The sequence below is a fragment of the Tupaia chinensis genome, unplaced genomic scaffold (assembly GCF_000334495.1).
Source record: "Tupaia chinensis unplaced genomic scaffold, TupChi_1.0 Scaffold000365_1, whole genome shotgun sequence".
Taxonomy (NCBI): domain Eukaryota; kingdom Metazoa; phylum Chordata; class Mammalia; order Scandentia; family Tupaiidae; genus Tupaia; species Tupaia belangeri.
In genome coordinates this window covers 1,309,494-1,324,292 of record NW_006159862.1, presented here as the reverse complement: position 1 = coordinate 1,324,292, position 14,799 = coordinate 1,309,494, and the positions used below count along the sequence as shown (strand labels likewise).

Sequence of the window (14,799 nt, the reverse complement as noted above, 5' to 3'; positions counted from 1 at the left end):
GTGTGTGTGTGTGTGCTTGCCCAAAATCACAAGAGAGGAATGGAGAAGAGATTGTGGTGTGGCCACCCCCCACCTCCTTACTACCCCCCCATAATTTCTTGCTTTCTCTCTAAAAGGAAAAAAAATACTATATATAAATATCGATACAAATTATAATAGATTTCTTTTTTTTTTTTTTAAGAGGTTTTTGCTACAGGGTGTGTGTGCTCGCCAGAGAGACAGAAAGCGAGAAATCACCCCCCAGGGGGGATGACCATGCCACAATCCCTTCTCCTCCATTCTCCTCTCGGGATCTTGGGTGTGCATGCACACGCGCCCAGCATGAGTTTTTTAAGCCACCGGGTCCAGGACGTGAACTGCGGTCAACTACATGGGAGTTCAGCGACATAGCCATTACGCTAACTGCTGGTCCCTATAAATTATAATAGATTTCTAATGCTAGTTGCAAGATATCAAAGAGCTGCTCAGCCAGTGTTTTCCAAACCCAGTTCATTTTCACCCTGGGTGGATTATTCTCTTCTGTTGTACTTGTTCCGTCTTCAGCGTCCCATGAATCGGACACACACCCAGTGCTGGTCCGCCCTGCAGCTGTCCACACCGGACAGCATGGCAGAATCCGCCCCCTGGGTCAGATCTGGCACAGCGGCTATGAAGAGCACTTAGTCTGCGTCTGCAGTCACTCAGAGCTGGCCCTGTGTCCAGGCTCAGCTTCAGACGTGTGGTGGGGGCTTCCTTCTCTCTGTCATGGTAATGATGCAAAAGATTCCGAAAGCCACCCACGGCAGCCAGTCATGGCAGGGTGGGAACAGGGGAGGGCTTCTGGGGGGTTTAAAGTTCCCAAAACCCCCCCACGCCAGCCAGTCATGGCAGGTTGTGAACAGGGAAGGACTTCTGGGGGCTTCTGAGGGGCAGACGATGATCTTGGTCCAAACAGTGATAGTTCATAGTGTTTACTTTATAATAATTTGTTAAATCACAAACGTAGGGCTGGCCCAGGGGCACAGCATAACACACTGCTCAAACGATGCTGGGTCCATGTGGAAGGTCACGTGTTCGGTTCCTGTTCAACCAGGCACGTGCACCCAGGACCCTAGCTGGCCGGGAAGGCTGGAGATGCAGTGTGGGACCCTGCTGAGGAGAAGGGATTGCAGCCATCCCCAAAGGAGAGTGCTTCCTCCCTTTCCCTTTCTCTCACTCTCTCTCTCCAATGAGCACATGACCCTGTGCCAAAATTTTTTTTAAATCCTTGTTATTTGCGTGGTTCTATTTCTAGGCTCTGTCTGGGTCCAGAGAACTAAGTATGTTCCTTGGCCAATACCACACCCATCTTGATTAACATAGCTTTAAAAAAAATTTTGAAATTGTGTCCTTGAACTTTGTTCTTTTCATAATTGTTTTGGCCATTCTAGTATCTTTGTCTCTCTCTTTCTCTCTCTCTCTCTCTCTCTCTTTTTGATAGGGTGCACATGCTCACCAAAGAGAGACAGAGAAGCAGAGAGAGAGAGAGAAAGAGAAGTGAAGAAGCACTCCCCAAGGAGGATGGCCACACCACAATCCCTTCTCCTTTCTCCTCTCAGGATTCTGGGCATGCACACACAATGTACCTTAACCACAAGACTACCTGACTGCCACAATAGTTTTGCCTTTTTAAAATTTAAAATTTTAAAATTTAGACTCAGTTTGTTGATACCTATGCAAAAAAAAAAAAAAAAAAAAAAAAGCTTACAGGCAGTTTGATTGAGATTGCAGTGCACCAGCTCTCAAGGGAAGAACTGACATTTTTTTTTTTTTTAGAGGTTTTTGCTATAGGGTGCGTGCGCTCGCCAGAGAGAGAGAGACAGAGAGATGGAAAGCGAGACATCCCCCCCCAGGGGGGATAGCCACGCCACAATCCCTTCTCCTCCATTCTCCTCTCAGGATCTTGGGCACGCATGCACACACGCCTGGCATGAGTTTTTTTAAGCCACCGGGTCCAGGACTTGAACCGTGGTTGACTACATGGAAGTTCAGTGACATAGCCATTACGCTACTTGCCGGTCCCAAGAACTGACATCTTAACGCTGCTCAGCTTTCCAATCCACGAGCATAGCGTATAGCTCCATTTCTTTGGGTCTCTCATTGTTTTGTATTTTTACGCGTATATTGAGTTTTCAGAAAAGTCGTGGCATATTTTTCGTATGTTTTCCTATGCAAAAATGTGTCATGACTTTCCTGACAACACAATAGATTCATTATATGTTTTGTTAGATTTATACCTCAGTGCGTCTTTGTATGCATTCATAGTTGTATTGTTTCTACTTACTTCAAGTTCCAGTTGTTCCTTTCTGGTATGGAGGAAAGCAGTCGACTTGTGTGTATCGATTTTCTCCTGAGACTTTGCTGAACTTTGACGTAAACTCTCGGGTTTTCTACATAGACAGCCACGTCTTCTACAACGAAAGCAGTTTTATTTCTTCCTTTCCAGTCTGTGTGCCTTTGTCTTCTTTTTCTCGCTTTACGCCAGCTAGAACTTGACTGCAGAGCTGAGCAGGACAGGTGAGACGGCATCCTCACCCGTTTCCAGTTTTAGGGGAGATAGGTTTAATATTTCACCACTGAGTATTCCATCCGCTGTTGGATGTTTTGTACATGTCTTTCACTAGGAAGTTCCCTTCTATTCCTAGTTTTTTTTTGAGAGTCTTTATCATGAACTATTGTCGAATTTTGTATCATTCCTCTTCTGCATCCATGAATGTGATCATCTGTGGTCTTTCTTATTTAGTCTATTAGTAAGAAGAAGCTTATTGATTTATGAGTGTTGAATCAGCCTTGTATTTCTGGGATGAACTGCGCTTGATCTTGGTATATCACTTTTTATAGATGAGTGGATTCACTTTGCTCAGATTTGTTAAGAATTTTCGTGTCTGTGTTCATGGGAGAAATTGGTCTGCAGTTTTCTTGTAATGTTTTACATTAGTTCTTACAGGCAAATGTTCCCTCTTTTTAAATTTTTATTAGGTTGTAGAGAGCATGTGTACTCACCAGAGAGAGGTGAGAGACAGAGAGAGGATGAGAGAGAAAGCACGCCCGTCGGGGCATGGTCATGCTGCAGGTTCTTCTCTTTCACTTCTCCCTCCTTTCAGGGTTTTGGGCATCCACACATGTGCCCACTGGTTTTTCAAAGCACTCCCTGGTGGGGTGTGGTCACATTGCAGTCCCTTCTCTGTTTCTCCGTCCTGTCAAGACTTTAGGCAGACATGAACATGCCCCTGGCTTTTCAAGGCCCTGGAGCCAGGATTAGAACCGTAGTCAGCCATGTGGGATCCAGCTCCTTTAACCAGTGGGCTACAGGGCTGGCCCTAAAATCCACGATGTTGGTTGGCTATCTGAATCCTCTCTGCGGTGGACGACGTATCTGTCCCGTCGTGCAGAGGAGCGTCTGCCGAATTTCTTGAGGGGGCAGGTCTGCTCGTGGACAGTGTGCTCGGCTCTCCGCCACTTTTCTTCCGTGCTGGTGTGCTCACCGCCCTCCTGCCGTGAGAATGTTGGCACATCACACACTGGCCTGCGCGTGCAGTCCCGACACCGGGGTCTAGCGAGGGGTCTTTTCTATATAAGTATCATTTATTTATTGATCCTGAGCAAGAAAGAAAGGGACAGGCACCCCAACGGGGTCTTCACACCACGATCGGGCAGCCAGGATCCTGGGTACACATGGGAGACCTTGAGACACAAACCCAGAACCCTCCCCAGTGGCTTCAGCATCACGGAGCATCGCGTCACGCTGTGCCACTGCGACTGGCCAGAGACTTTTATTTTACTTCATTTTATTTTATGTTATTTTCCTTGTTTATTTAAAGTTTTTGCCGTAGGGATGTGCTCATTAGAGAGAGAGACGGAGAGAGGGCAAGTGGGAAATCACTAAGGGGATGGCCATGCAGTCCCTCCTCCGTGCAGCCTCCTTTGGGATTTGGGGCACACATGCCGAGTGTGGGAGTTCAGTGCCTTTTTAATCCTCGTGTTCTGTAAAAATCTTTTTTTTTTTCTTTTTTCTTTTTCTTTTTTTTTTAATGAGAAAGCACTGACCCCCATCAGGGATAGACACGGCAGAACCCACTCTCCTTTTTTCCCTCCTATTGGGATTTTGGCAATGCACGCACACGCAGGCATGTTTCTCAGGCCCCCGGGCCCAGGGCTCAGACTGCACAGCCGGCCATGTGGGATCCAGCGGCCTGAACCACCACGCCACAGCTGCCCCCCCCAAATTTTTTCTTTTTAAATTATTCCAGGTATGTCTGTGGAGTGTTCCACTCACTCCTTTCCACCCCGCTCCCGTGACTAATGATATGCTGATAATTTTTTAGCATAACCAGGGAGCAAAACCAGTCAAGTCAATCAGGTGTTCCTGACGCAGAGGACAGACGGCTCGTTAGCGGCCGCAGCTAGTCCTGGCTAGCCTTACCCTCCCCTGCGTCTTTCTGGCTCTGCGGCAGGACCCTTTCCTCCTCTGTTCTTGTGACCAGAAAAGAGTCCAGCTTCAGTCCCAAAGTGATTTTTTTTTTTTTTTGGTAAAAGAACTATTTTATTTAACTTTATGTATTTATTTTATTTTGACCAGAGAAGGACAGAATGAAAGGGGGGAGAAGCAAGCCACCACGTCCAGGACTCAAACCACGGTCAACCATGTGGGAGTCCGGTGCCCTTAACCACCACGCCACCTCCAGCCCACAGAGTGAATTGTTAAACATGTTCAGTGCTACAAATTTCAGGACCAAGTGCTTTTGCTTATTGCTTCCTGGACTCAATCTCATACTTGTTCATTGCACACTTAATTGCAGAATTAACCAAAAAAAAAAAAAAGGCAAATTAGCAAAAACTAAAAAATGACTAACAAAAAAAACCCCACATTATATGGTAATACTTCATGCTAATAAAATAAATACTTACATTTTAAATTGACTCAAGGCTTCCATGGTTATCCCATTCTTAGGATTTTTCTTTTTTTTTTTAAGAATTATTTTGGAACCAGCAGTTGGTGTAATGGCTATGTCACTGGACTCCCATGTAGTTGACCACTGTTCTAGTCCTGCACCCAGTGGCTTAAACTCACCCCAGGCGCGTGTGCGTGCGTGCCCAAGATCCCGAGAGGAGAATGGAGGAGAAGGGATTGCGGCGTGACCATCCCCCCTGGGGGGTTTCTCACTTTCTGCCTCTCTGTCTCTGTCTGTCTTTCTGGTGAGCACATGTGTCCTATAGCTAAAACCTTTCCAAAAAATAAAAATAAAAATTATTTTATTGGGTCTGGCCGGTGGTGTGGTGGTTAAGGGCTCTGGATTCCCACATGGCCAACTGCAGTTTGAATCCTACATCTGTCAGCTTGCTTTCTCACTTTATCTCTCTCTCTCCCCCTCTGTGGTCAAGTTAAAAATTAATAAAGTGAGAGACCAGCGGATGGCATAATGGCTATGTCGCTGGACTCCCATGTAGTCAACCATGGTTCAAGTTCTGGGCCTGGTGGCTTAAACTCACGCCAGGCATGTGTGCGTGCGTGCCCAAGATCCCAAGAGAATGGAGGAGAAGAGATTGTGGTGTGGCGATAACCCCTGGAGGGGGGGTGATTTCTTGCTGTCTGTCTCTGTCTGTCTCTGTCTTTCTGGCAAGCACACACGCCCTACAGCAAAAAAAAAAAAAAAAAAAAAAAAAAAAAAAAAAAAAAAATAAGTATCATTTATTTATTGATCCTGAGCAAGAAAGAAAGGGACAGGCACCCCAACGGGGTCTTCACACCACGATCGGGCAGCCAGGATCCTGGGTACACATGGGGGACCTTGAGACACAAACCCAGAACCCTCCCCAGTGGCTTCAGCATCACGGAGCATCGCGTCACGCTGTGCCACTGCGACTGGCCAGAGACTTTTATTTTACTTCATTTTATTTTATGTTATTTTCCTTGTTTATTTAAAGTTTTTGCCGTAGGGATGTGCTCATTAGAGAGAGAGACGGAGAGAGGGCAAGTGGGAAATCACTAAGGGGATGGCCATGCAGTCCCTCCTCCGTGCAGCCTCCTTTGGGATTTGGGGCACACATGCCGAGTGTGGGAGTTCAGTGCCTTTTTAATCCTCGTGTTCTGTAAAAATCTTTTTTTTTTTCTTTTTTCTTTTTCTTTTTTTTTTAATGAGAAAGCACTGACCCCCATCAGGGATAGACACGGCAGAACCCACTCTCCTTTTTTCCCTCCTATTGGGATTTTGGCAATGCACGCACACGCAGGCATGTTTCTCAGGCCCCCGGGCCCAGGGCTCAGACTGCACAGCCGGCCATGTGGGATCCAGCGGCCTGAACCACCACGCCACAGCTGCCCCCCCCAAATTTTTTCTTTTTAAATTATTCCAGGTATGTCTGTGGAGTGTTCCACTCACTCCTTTCCACCCCGCTCCCGTGACTAATGATATGCTGATAATTTTTTAGCATAACCAGGGAGCAAAACCAGTCAAGTCAATCAGGTGTTCCTGACGCAGAGGACAGACGGCTCGTTAGCGGCCGCAGCTAGTCCTGGCTAGCCTTACCCTCCCCTGCGTCTTTCTGGCTCTGCGGCAGGACCCTTTCCTCCTCTGTTCTTGTGACCAGAAAAGAGTCCAGCTTCAGTCCCAAAGTGATTTTTTTTTTTTTTTGGTAAAAGAACTATTTTATTTAAATTTATGTATTTTATTTTGACCAGAGAAGGACAGAATGAAAGGGGGGAGAAGCAAGCCACCACGTCCAGGACTCAAACCACGGTCAACCATGTGGGAGTCCGGTGCCCTTAACCACCACGCCACCTCCAGCCCACAGAGTGAATTGTTAAACATGTTCAGTGCTACAAATTTCAGGACCAAGTGCTTTTGCTTATTGCTTCCTGGACTCAATCTCATACTTGTTCATTGCACACTTAATTGCAGAATTAACCAAAAAAAAAAAAAAGGCAAATTAGCAAAAACTAAAAAATGACTAACAAAAAAAACCCCACATTATATGGTAATACTTCATGCTAATAAAATAAATACTTACATTTTAAATTGACTCAAGGCTTCCATGGTTATCCCATTCTTAGGATTTTTCTTTTTTTTTTTAAGAATTATTTTGGAACCAGCAGTTGGTGTAATGGCTATGTCACTGGACTCCCATGTAGTTGACCACTGTTCTAGTCCTGCACCCAGTGGCTTAAACTCACCCCAGGCGCGTGTGCGTGCGTGCCCAAGATCCCGAGAGGAGAATGGAGGAGAAGGGATTGCGGCGTGACCATCCCCCCTGGGGGGTTTCTCACTTTCTGCCTCTCTGTCTCTGTCTGTCTTTCTGGTGAGCACATGTGTCCTATAGCTAAAACCTTTCCAAAAAATAAAAATAAAAATTATTTTATTGGGTCTGGCCGGTGGTGTGGTGGTTAAGGGCTCTGGATTCCCACATGGCCAACTGCAGTTTGAATCCTACATCTGTCAGCTTGCTTTCTCACTTTATCTCTCTCTCTCCCCCTCTGTGGTCAAGTTAAAAATTAATAAAGTTAGAGACCAGCGGATGGCATAATGGCTATGTCGCTGGACTCCCATGTAGTCAACCATGGTTCAAGTTCTGGGCCTGGTGGCTTAAACTCACGCCAGGCATGTGTGCGTGCGTGCCCAAGATCCCAAGAGAATGGAGGAGAAGAGATTGTGGTGTGGCGATAACCCCTGGAGGGGGGGTGATTTCTTGCTGTCTGTCTCTGTCTGTCTCTGTCTTTCTGGCAAGCACACACGCCCTACAGCAAAAAAAAAAAAAAAAAAGAATAAACTTAAATAAAACAATTCTTTCTTAGTGGCTATGTCACTGGACTCCCATGTAGTCAACTGCAGTTCAAGTCCCGGACCCGGTGGCTTAAGCTCATGCTGGGATGTGTGTATGTATACCCAAAATCCAGACTGGAGAATGGAAGAGAAGGGATACTGACATGAACTTCCCACAGGAGGGTGATTTCTCGCTTTCTGTCTTTCTGTCTCTCTCTGTCTTTCTGGCGAGCGTACACGCCCTATAGCAAAAACCTCTCAAAAAAATTATTTTACTAATATTCTTTTTTAAATTTGGTATAGGGCACACCCACTCACCAGAGAAAGAAAAGGAAAGTGAGAGAGTGAGCCTACAGTTCAGGACTCATGCTGCGGTTGGCCATGTGGGAGTCTAGTGGCTTAACCACCATGCCACCTGCTGGTCCCCGTAGGAATTTATCGTAAGGGACTAATTCGACAGACAGAAACTGGACAGAGATGCTCACCACAGAGTCCGCCGCATGAGGAAGTGAGCGAACTGTGCGCCCCGTCACTGTGGCCAGCAGCTCCCTCGGGCAGCATGCAGGCACGGGGACGGCGGCCGACTGACCCAGCCCGTGGCAGGGAGCCTGTGTGAAAGGGTGCAGTGCCTGGCCCGGGTTCGACACCCACCTCCTTGAAAGCTGGGTGTGTGTCTGTAGCCCTGCTACTCAGGAAGCTGAGGCAGAACGATCATGACGCAGTGAGAACTTGTCTAAAAAAGGAAGAGAGAGAGAGGAGGTTGTGTGTGTGTGTTTGTTTTTAGGTTTTTGCCGTAGGCACGCACACTCACCAGAGCAGGACAGAGAGAGGGAAGGAAATCACCCGCTGGGGGATGGCCACGCCTCAGTCCCTTCTCCTCTTGGAATTTTGGGCATGCACACACATGCACCCAGCATGATTTTCAAGCTGCCGGGTCTGGGACTCGAACTATGGTTAGCATTGTGGGAGTCTAGCACCTTAACCACCACACCACCTGCTGGGCCCCTTAAGGGGTTTTCTTTTAACTCATTGTATTTAATACCGTCTGTGCTGTGCGTGCTGACACCTCCGTGTGCAGGGGGGGCTTGCAGCCTGAATGTGCCTGACCTGGTTCTGAGAACCTTAGTGGGAGGGGTCTGTGGTGTCCCCGTGTGACCTGTGGCCCTCCCCTGCAGGAGCTCAGTGAGATGCTGTACACGGACCGGCCTGACTGGCAGAGCGTGATGCAGTACGTGGCCCGGATCTACAAGTACTTCGAGACGTAGGCCCGAGGGCCCGGAACTTGACCGCCACCCACCCGCCTGCCTGGGAGTGTCTTGGAAGCACCTGGTCACTCGCCGCTGACCTGCTCTGCACCTGCTGTTCGACAGCTCGATCCACTTGACCAACACACGGAAACGAGACAGAGCTGGGCTCCACCGTGCACCCACCTCAAATGCAGACGCTCTCTGGGGTGTACGTCGGGACGCCTCCCTCTCCCATGGAAACGGGGGGGCCTCCCGTCTTCCAGACCAAGGTCTCACGCCCAGGCTTATTTCCTGAGAACCCTGGTCCATGTCACCAATCACGTCATCTCCAGAGAGCCAGGACAGCACCTCCAAAAGAGTCTTTTTTTTTTTTTAACTAAAAATTCCTGGATTTTGCCTTTAAAAGAAAAAAAAATAATAACTTTGCCCTGGACACTGCCCCACCTCCTTAAAAGCCAAACGGAACAAGGAAAAATGGAAAAGTCTGCTCTAGAATGACGGGACACCGTGGCCCTGCCTTCTGGGGAAAAGCGTTGGAGGTTGAGGGAACGATTTAACAGCAGAGCTTGCCTCCACGTTTTAGATCTCACCATCCCTTATTTAATTATTTGGATTAAAAGCAAAGCCTGTGAGAATGCAGGCGAGCCCCTGGGCGCTGTGCTGAAGGTCTGTGGGGTGTCCCCCAGGGCAGTGAGTGCCCGCACCCGGCAGAGCTCCCCTGGGTGGGCGGCACGGGCTGGGAGCGACCTGCAGTGTGCGCACACCTGTTCCACCATGCACGTGGGTCCCACACGTAGAACTCGGCAGGTCGCGAGGAATGACCCGTCCTGCGTCCTCGCCTATGGACGAATGGGCGTGTGTGTCTCTGTGGGCAGACGGCGATTCTGGACGGGACAGCTCCGCACTGCCTCGGGCTCCGGGGCCCTGTTAGCCCTCGGGCACGTGCAGGGCGGGATGCCCTTCTGGTGGCCGGTGCTGGCTCCACCTCGAATTGAACAGAGAGGAATGCAGTTTCCTCTCATGTCCTCCCCGTCACTCTCAGTGGCCGCAGAGCCTACCCCGAAGCTGCCTGGCACCTCGGGATGCTCAACCCAGCCCAGAAAACCGTCTGGGGGCTCCTCAGTGTCCTTGGGCAGGTAGACGCACCCGTGGCCAGCAAGCTCACAGCTCTCACGCCCCTCACAGCCACGTGAGTCATAAATGCCCTTCCCTTGCTGTTGCAGGTGTCAGGTAGCTCTGTGTCCCCGGTCCTCTGACTAAGGACTTCTCAGCAGCTTGTCCCTGAGAACCACAGTGACTGCTGCTGCCGTTTAAAGGGAACCTCTGATTGCTGATCTGAGCCACTGAGGTCCAGCCCCCGTCCTGGGAGAGGCATGAGCTCTGCAGAGGTGGCCGCGGGGCTCTGCTCCCCAGCTGCCTGGTGACGGGCGATGTGGCCTTCAGGCCCTGGGTGTGGCTCTGTCACTGTCTCTGTCTCCCAGGAGTGGTCTGAAAACACTTTTGGTGGGCTGGGGTCTGGTGACTCAGTGCCTGGAAGGGGACCAGGGACGCATTCTGTACATTTTCCAAGTTTTCCAGGGGACTTGCATCCACAGCAGTGCAGAGAACCACAGAGGGGAGAGAGAGCTCCTGTGGGAGGCCCCGGGCGGTGTAGCCCACTGTTTGGGGACGATCGTGACCTCGCTGGCCCCTTTTCAAATGGAAGCACAAGGCCAGTGGGACAAACTTAACTTCTCTTTCCTGACCCTACCCAGACGAAAGCCGTCCCGGGCGCTTTCACCGCCTGTCCTTTGTCACCTCCACCGTGCATTCCCACCCTCTCCATGCCCTCGCCTCGCCCCGCCACCGAAGGAGGAAAGTGTATGCCAAGTAGCTGGGTTCGGCTGCCATTGTCCCCCCCGGGATTCCTCCAGGGTTGAGCGTGGTGGTGGCAGGCGGTCTTGGGAGGGCCGAGGAGGGGTTGGTGTTGATTGGCTCTCCGATGGCAAGGGATGAGAATAGAAAGAGCTTGGGCCGAGGGGTCTTGGCGCCCGGTGCTGCTGGTGCCCTCCCTCACTCCCGGCAACACCAGCGCCTCTCCAGTGGGGCCCACGACGCCCACCCCTTCACCCAGGCTCATCTGTTCTTGCCTGTATCCTGGTCCCTTTAGGTTCAAAGAAAGCAGCAAATGAAAGCCGGCTCACGTGCGACTTCTTTTGCGACCCCCAGGAGGCCCCCGCTGGCGTCTGCCCGTGAGTGGTGCAGATCGGGGTGGTGTCCTGGCCATGGAAACATGGGGTGTCTGCGGCGTGATGGCCCTGCTGCTGTCCTGGGGTCTTGATGGCCTTGGGGGTGCAGGGACAGGCCCTGTCAGTGGCCAGCAAAGCTAGCAGCTCCGGGAAGTGCAGTCCTGGGAAAAGCCGCCCCTCCAGGCAGGCCAAAGGGCAGGGCTCGGAGGTGCAATTTTAAGAGCTCAGCCAGGGTGAGTGTGGAAATCTACCCGGAGCAAACAGGGCGGGGCCGTGTGCCTTCCCTCCTGCCCAGCCGGCCGCGCCCGCAACGGCCGAGTCTCTGCCCGTCTTCCCGCAGCCAGGACTTAGTCATCCACGGTTCCTGGTGGTTTTGCAGAGCCTTTTTCTTTACTATATAATGTGTATAAAACAGCCGCCAACGGCAGGGCCCAGAAGAGTGCAGGGGTGTTCACGATGTCCAGAACTCCTCGGTCCTCCGCCTGGGAGTCGTTTCGCAGGTGGCCTCCTGGGTGCGCGGGTGCTTGGCCCCTGTCTGCGGGACGGTGTTCTGAGGGACTTTCCTCCTCGGCCCACCCCGTCTCAGAAATGATGCGGGGCTTTTGTTTTCGCTCTCCATTCGGTTCCTCTACAGCTTTGGTAGAGACCAGCGAGGTCGAGGGGAGAGAGAAACACACGTCCCAGAGCCCTGAGCCATCTGCCGCGTCCCTTCCCTCCCGCCACCACATCCCGGGGCGCTCTGACCTCTCCCTCCTGCTTCCTCGGAGGGGCGGGCGGGCCGCTCAGTGGCCTGCAGAGGTGGAGTCTGGGCCAAGGGAGACCGACACTGGCCCACCCGCTGATCCGGCAGTTCTGCCCCAAGGTCAGCGTGCCATTTGAGATGACCTACCAACGACGACATGCAGGAAAGGACAGACGCTTGCAGCCTCTCCGAAAGCATATGGAAGATCTGCATCCGCCCGGCTTTGAGCCGCTCACCCCGGGGAGCTCACCGAGTTTAACGACGGCCCCTGAACGCAGGTGCATGGCCGCGGCCTCGGCCCCACAGCGCGCTAGACCGCGCCGAGCGCTGTCAGCCTGGACACGCGGACAGGCGTGTGACCCCGAGCAGGGAAGGGTATGACGTGTGACTGGAGTATTTCTAATAAATATATTTTCTTTCTCTCTGATGCTGACGTTTTCTTCCAGTGACTTTTGCTGTTAGTCTTTTTTCAACAATGCTTGCAGCGAATCTTTTTCTTTGTTTAGCTTTGGTTTGGTTTCATCAGGGCATGTGTACTCTGGCGAGGAGACAGACAGATGGACAAAACGAAAGTGAGAAATCAGCCCGTGGGGGAGATGGCATGCGGCACCCCTTCTCCCTTCTCTCGGGATTTTGGGCACACATGTGCCAGGTGTGATTTTCAAGCCACTGGGTCCGGGACTCAAACTGTGGTCAGCCATGTGGGCGTCCCGCACTTTAACCGCCACGCCACCTACTGGCCCCTTGAGTCTGTTTTCAAATAAGTGTCTTTATGCACCTGGTCCTTGTCGGGTCACTGTCCCCACTCCAGAGACCAGTGGCCTGTCCCCTGGCCGGCAGAGTGAGCATTCACCAACCCAGGCCACAGGGGAGCAGAGAGGAGGCCCCGCCCTAGGACCCTGGGCCTCCTCCCAGGGAAGCTGCGCCCTCCAGCAGCCTTTTCTGCCCAGGCTCTGCCTCTTCTCTCAGACCAGCACTGTCTCTGCTGAGGGCTTGGGAGGCGCCCCACCAGGAGCGCAGCCACCGCTCGCTCCCCTCTCAGGGGGTCAGGTGACAGGAGAAGCTGTGTCCAGATCACAGGCCTCGTCCACACGGCCTCTGCTAGCCTGCAGCCGCCCTCAGCTCCTCAGCCGTGCACACAACGGGTGGTCTACGCTCAGTGGCGCCTGGTGTCTCGGAACTTGTGAGCGGTCTCCCGTATTTGCCGTTGTTTGGGGCCCACCCGGGAGGCTGTGTCCTCTGAGCCTGGGCCTCTAGGTGAATTACCTGTGGACGGTCCGTGACTGCGTTGTCTCAGCACACATGCTCTAAAAGTCAGTGTACCAGGGCCAGCAAGTGGCATGGTGGTTAAGGCACTGGACTCCCACATGGTCAACCGTGGTTCAAGTCCTGGACCCAGTGGCTTGAAAACTGTACCAGGCATGTGTGTGTACGCCCAAAATCTCGAGAGGAGAATAGAGAAGGGACTGCCGCATGGCCACCACCCCACCCCCACCTCACCCCCGTGGAGGTGATTTCTTACTTTTCTTCTCACTGGCTCACGCACATGCCCCGCAGCAAATACCCTAAAAAAGGCTGGTGTACCTTGGGACTAGGTGACAGCCCCGTGGTAATGCAATGGGCTCCCATGGGAAAGGCCCTGGGTTTGTGTCCCAGGACCCCCAGCCCTGCAGGCATGTGTGACCACAGTCCAGGCCAGCTGAGGCTGCCAGCGAGCACACCTGAGGACCCTGTTACCATCTCTCTCATTCTCTCAATGGAGGAAATGAATTTTTTAAAATAGCCATACCAGGGTGGCAAGTTGCATGCTGGTAAAGATGCTGGACTCCCACATGGGCGACTGCAGTTCAAGTCCCGGATCTGGCCACTTGCTTTCTCACTTTCCTATTCTTTCTCTGTCTCTCTCTGGTCAAATTAATAAATTAATAATAACAAGTAAAATAAGTAGACATACCTGGGTGAAGCAGCCACCGGTAGCACTGAGCCCGGGACATTGTCCTTAGCCTCTCTGAGCTCGGGTCCCTTGGATGGCAGTGGAGGGGAATCTCCCACCCGCAAACAGCTGTGTTCATCGGGCAGGTGAGAGGCCCAGGGGCAGCCGTGCAGTGTGCCCTTTGGCCCCCGCTGCTGCAGCAAGCAGTGGTCTCAGCCTGGAAGGATGGCCCCCAGGGCTCCCCGTTTCCCGGTGAGATGGTTGGATACTTAGACTGCGCCAAGTCCTCCTTCGCTCTGGCTGGCAGGGTCATGTGCTCACAGGGCCGCACCCAGTGCGTAACAGCTGCTCAATAAATCATTTCGATCCATCGGCGGAAACACCCAGCTACCACTCACTCTCATCTGACTTGGACTTCATCGAACTCCAGGGAACAGATGCCTCAGCCTCCAGCCTGGAGTCAGGGCTGAGGTCAGTCTTGTGAACAATTCTTTCCAGCACTTTCCAGCCGGACGTTAAAGATCCCAGAACTGCAAATGGAAAAGACCCTTGGGGAGAAATCTGAAACCTGACCGCCTGAAGACCGCAGCCATTTCTCCTCTCTTTGCTAACTTTACTTCTGCTATCATGAATGAAATTACACATTTCTTTAAGAGAGGTTTTTGCTATAGGGGCACATATGCCCACCATAGAGAGAGACAGAGAGCAAGAAATCAACCCCTGGAGGGGGGGTGCCACACCACAATCTCTTCTCCATTCTCCTCTTGGAATCTTGGGCACACACAGACATGCACCCGGTATGAGTTTTTTGTTTTGGGTTGTTTTTTTTTTTGTTTTTTTTTTTTTTGGGTTTTTGCTATAGGGTGCCTGTGCT

At 51.4% G+C, this 14,799-nt stretch overlaps 1 protein-coding gene across 4 annotated transcripts in view; it reads left to right on the top strand.

The window, feature by feature from the left end:
• The window catches only part of SPECC1 (sperm antigen with calponin homology and coiled-coil domains 1), a 362,600-nt gene extending 350,181 nt beyond the window's left edge, over positions 1-12,419 (top strand). For all 4 annotated transcript variants that reach the window (XM_027773699.1, XM_014589605.2, XM_027773700.1 and 1 more), the window contains one exon: positions 8,951-12,419. In XM_027773699.1, coding sequence (XP_027629500.1) covers positions 8,951-9,040 — 90 coding nt within the window. In that variant the 3' untranslated portion in view covers positions 9,041-12,419. The remainder of the gene's footprint in view (positions 1-8,950) is intronic.
• The last annotated feature ends 2,380 nt before the right edge of the window (positions 12,420-14,799 follow it).